The sequence below is a fragment of the Dipodomys spectabilis genome, unplaced genomic scaffold (assembly GCF_019054845.1).
Source record: "Dipodomys spectabilis isolate Male_0828 unplaced genomic scaffold, ASM1905484v1 ptg000076l, whole genome shotgun sequence".
In the NCBI taxonomy this organism is placed as follows: Eukaryota; Metazoa; Chordata; class Mammalia; order Rodentia; family Heteromyidae; genus Dipodomys; species Dipodomys spectabilis.
In genome coordinates this window covers 5,405,855-5,410,022 of record NW_024870753.1, presented here as the reverse complement: position 1 = coordinate 5,410,022, position 4,168 = coordinate 5,405,855, and the positions used below count along the sequence as shown (strand labels likewise).

Here is a 4,168-nt window from a genome sequence, read left to right as displayed (position 1 = left end):
GTCTTACTCCAGCCTTCGCTCCATCTACCTCCTTCCTTCGAGTGTGCTTAAGAGGTCGGGCAGCCAGGGTAGAGCAAAGCTAGCTGCTCAGTGTTGGAGGACTCACAATCTCAATGCCAAGATTGACATAAAAGTGCCAGCCTGGCACACAGCACACGGTGTAGCCGCGGACACTTTATCGTAGTGTCTATCAGCGAGTCTGCCATCCCTCGATGGCTTTAACAGTCATTCTGCTCTGACAGATGAAAGAAACTCGGGCCTTGAGCCCTCTCCCGCACCCCAGCTGCTAAGCATGGCCCCCCAAAATCAGCCACAGAAGCAGCCTGGCTCATTCTCACACCGGAACACACACGGCATGCATGGGACACGCACTTGTGGCAGCTTCTCATGCACGTTTATTGGGGGCAGCCTGCCTGGAGGTGGGCCGGGGGTGGGTGGGGCGGGGGTTCTGACAATACTGCCCCTCTCCAGCTACCCCAGGGGCAGCCCGAGGGCTGCAGGACCCAGCGTTGCAGGCAGGAAGGGTGGGTGGATGGACGGACGGACACGGAGCGTGCTGGTGTCAGGCGATGTCAGAAGCTGGGGTTGGCTGTGCCTCCGGAGTGGAATCCCAGAACCCAGAGAACTTGCCGGTGAACGTGCTCCAGTAGTCTTTCAGGGAGCTGAGCCCACCGTTCATCCAGCCCCTGGGGGTCAAGAGGAGCCACAGGGATGGGCGGGGGGGGGCGCAGGCAGTGGGGCACACAGCCCCTGGTTCTCCTGCCCGCCCCCATCTCCTAGCAACGTCCTGAGACATTGGGCAGGAAGCACCTAGACAAAAGGTGATCGCATGCTTCTCCCTAACCACGGCCGTTCTGTGGTCCCAAGTGAAGGCCGGGAGGGCAGGGAAGGGCAGGGCCGCCACCGGCAGTCCAGGCGTCCCCATGGGCTGGGACTGCCAAGGGAGGCAGACTCTCCTTTAGAACATCTCTGGAGGATTCATGAGCTTTGTGAACCAGGCTAAGTCACTTCTCCTCTCTGAGCCTCAATAGACTCATCTGCAAAGTGGAGGAAATCAGGGCCTCCCCAGCCCTGGGGACCAAGAACACGCGTAAGGACATGTCAGCCATGGCTACTCAGGGCAGTGGAATCGGGCGGGGGCGGGGGAACCAGACTGCAGACTCATGAACAGAGGCTGTGCGAGCAAGGTCAGACTCCTGGTAGCACAGGTCAGGACTTGAAGCAGGCACAGCCCATCCCAGCAGCCAAGGCGACAGGTGGGGGGTGGGGGCGCGTGGGGTTCCCAGAGCACACCTCCAGCGCCGTGCTCAGGGAGCAAGTGGGGAGGACTGAAGAGCCACCTTGGGGCTGCACAGGGCAGAAGTGGGGGGCGGGGGACGGCCAAGGCAGAGGTTCCCCCTCAGCCTCCCCGCTGCAGCTCTGCAAAGAGGGATCCAGACGGAGGCCCAGAAAGGCTCAGGGAAGCCCGATTGCATCACCAGAGCCTCGTCTGCGCAAGGACGGGGAGGGGGGGGCTGAGGAGCTGGCACGAAGCACCGGAAGAGAGGCCCATGGCATACCTGGCCTGCTGTGCCATCGGGTACTCCTTCATGCTGGTCAATGCATCCTGGGCGGTCTTAGTGGCGTGATGTACGTAGCCCTGCATGAAGTCAAACAGGGAGGCGCTTTCTGCCTCCGAAGCTCCTGTGAGGAGAGCAGGTTGAGCGGGGGGTGCATGTACCTCCACACTCCTCCGGGATTCCCTTCCCAATCAGGGTGCAGGGTCCCCAAGTCCCCCCCAACCCAGGCCCCACAAAGTACTTACGGGCAGAGGCCAGGAGTGCCAAGAGAGCCAGAACAAGGAGCACCCGGGGCTGCATGGCGTCACCAATCCTGCAGGGACCAGTCTTGGGTGGGACACCCTGTGAGAGGGACCCCGAGGATCCCCCTCTCCCGATGCCCTCCCTGGGGAACGGTGCGGCCCCTAGATGGAGCCTGGGGGAGGGCATGAGGGAACCTCCCCCCCCCAAGGCTCTGGGAGGACTGGGGGAGCCCCCGAGGGCATCAGCAGGAAAACCCTGCAGAATGGAACTGGAGGCCCTGGGGCCGGGGTCTGGCCTGATCTCTGCTCTCTCATGCGATTCCCCCTCAGCCCTCAGCTGCCCTGTCTGGGGTAGGATGGGCATGGAGATGGCTTCTCCTGGCCACGAGCGCGCCCAGTGAGGGGCAGTGTGCAGCCTGGTGCTTCCCGTCCCCTCCCAGCTTTGGGCAGTGACCTCCCCTTCCTGGGCCTCTGTTTTCTCGAGGGCACCATTGGGCCAGAGGGATCCTCGTGGAGCCCAGAGGCCTCCTTGGCTCTGGCAGGCTGTGTCCCGGGCTGGCTGGCTAGGCATGGGGTAGGGGGGGGTCTTCTCTGTCCCCTCCCTCCTGTTCTCCCCAGGGACATTACCTGGCAAGGCTGCTTGCAGGGATGGACTGGGTAGGCCGGGCAAGAGGACTCCGACTGTTTTATATTGCTCCTTGGACAGGGGGTACTGAGGGCCCGGGGAGCTGGACAAAGGTCACGGTTGAGCAGGGGAGCCAGGCCAGCCGGCCCATGCTGCCAACAGAGTTGAGAAATCCCTGCAGACTCCCTGTGCCACCTCCCCTGCCAACCACAGGCAGATGGGCTGCGCCTTGGGTGGGGGGGCGGGGGCAGGAGGGCGCCCTGGGGGACTTCCACGAGGCTGGTGAGGAGCACCTGGGGGCCCTCTTGGCTGGTACTTGAGTTTTCAGGGCCCAGCCCAACCCCTCCTCACAGCCAGCAGGGGGCGCTGCCTCAGACTCGAGAGCCACTCCGTGGACGGGCCCGGGGCACTGGGGGTAAAGGCACCGAGGAGCGGCGGGCAGGACCGCTTAGGGGAGGCCACACAGCCGCGCTCACGAAGCCTGCCCCCACCTGCAGCACCCCCACTTCAGCCTCCATCCCGTGCCGCCTCCTCCAACGCTGAGCCAGGGCAGGGGTTGGTAGGAGAAGGGCAGAGGCCAAGCTGACTCTTGGACCTTTGTCCCTCCCATCGTCCCAGTGCCTCAGCTTGCCCTCTGGACCCACTGATAACACCCAGGCAGGAGCTGGGCTCATGGCTGGAGCTGATTCTCTCCCCCCCTGGCCTCAGCGTGGCACCCACAGCCTCGGGGTGGGGGGAGGCGGGAGGGGGGAGGGCAGGGGGTGGTGAGGCCAGTCCCGGGGTGGGGAACAGAGTTGCTGTGAGAGGCAGTCAGCCGTCCAGGCCCCACAAAGGGTCCCGTCAGGATGGCGGTTTCAGGGGACATTGTCTTCTGGAGCCAAGAAACCCTCAGTTTACCATTTGTTTAATTAATTCATTTATTTATGTATGGCTATACTGGGATTTGAACTCTGGGCCTTGTATTTGCTAGGCCCATTTGAACTGTACCTCTAGTCCCCAAATCTCCTCACTTTCCTCTCCTGTCCCAGCTTGTTTCTTACCCTAGAGTCCAAGGGCACTGTGGGGTTCAGCTCCCAGGCTGGGGTGCAAGCCAAGGTTCCTGGCCCTGTGCATGCAGAGAAGGGCTGACTTGGTTGTTTTCCATCTGTGTGGAGGCCTTGGAGAACCTGTCACCTCCCCTGCACAACCCAGGGCCACCGAGCCCAGGAGTCCAGAAAGTTCAGGCAGAAAGGCCACTGAGCTAGGTGGAGACTCTGGTGTGGGCTGGGACAGGTCTCCCCCATCGCCGGTAGCAGGGGTCACTCCTGGACCCTGACCCGAGCTGCCCTGGTACCCACCGCTCCCCTTTGGAGAGTGGACCCAGAGGCAGACCCAGAACCTGGGAGGAGAGGCCGAGGTTGGGAAGGGAAGCGCTCTGATCAGCGGTAGCCCGGCCTGGCCTCTGGTGAGCGGGCCTCTGCTCTATCCAGGGGAGGCTGAGCACACGCGTCCCTGGGATCCAGGCTCCTGCCAACACCTCGTGCAGCCTCAGCCCTCGGCTGTGCCTCTGTGGAACGGAAGTTCCTCCTAGTAGCCCACTCAGGTCTTTGCTGTGGTGAGGTGCTGCCACCCCACTAGCACTGTCCTGGAAGCCCGGCCTTGTGACTGCCCCTGTGGAGGGGGCAGCAGGGAGGAGGGGGCCTGTCTAGCCTCACCAGCCAGGAGGTCTGCCTGAGCACAGACAAGGAGACGGAGGCTGGGAG

General features: G+C 63.0%; 1 protein-coding gene across 1 annotated transcript; it reads right to left on the bottom strand.

Annotated features, from left to right (window-relative positions):
- Positions 1–475: 475 nt before the first annotated feature.
- On the bottom strand, positions 476–2,481 carry Apoc3 (apolipoprotein C3). The gene is made up of 4 exons (XM_042682763.1): positions 2,429–2,481; positions 1,805–1,872; positions 1,560–1,683; positions 476–686 (listed from the first exon to the last, which is right to left on the bottom strand). The coding sequence occupies exons 2-4, from the start codon at positions 1,857–1,859 to the stop codon at positions 563–565; spliced, it is 303 nt and encodes a 100-aa protein (XP_042538697.1). The 5' UTR covers positions 1,860–1,872; positions 2,429–2,481; the 3' UTR covers positions 476–562.
- Between the last annotated feature and the right edge of the window lie 1,687 nt (positions 2,482–4,168).

Excerpts from the sequence above, each read along its gene's own strand:
- Apoc3 (XM_042682763.1), bottom strand. The coding sequence starts at position 1,859 with ATGCAGCCCCGGGTGCTCCTTGTTCTGGCTCTCTTGGCACTCCTGGCC. Across the intron at positions 1,684-1,804 it reads GGCACTCCTGGCCTCTGCCC|GAGCTTCGGAGGCAGAAAGC; the intron begins GTAAGTACTTTG and ends CTCTCCTCACAG. Across the intron at positions 687-1,559 it reads CCGATGGCACAGCAGGCCAG|GGGCTGGATGAACGGTGGGC; the intron begins GTATGCCATGGG and ends CTTGACCCCCAG.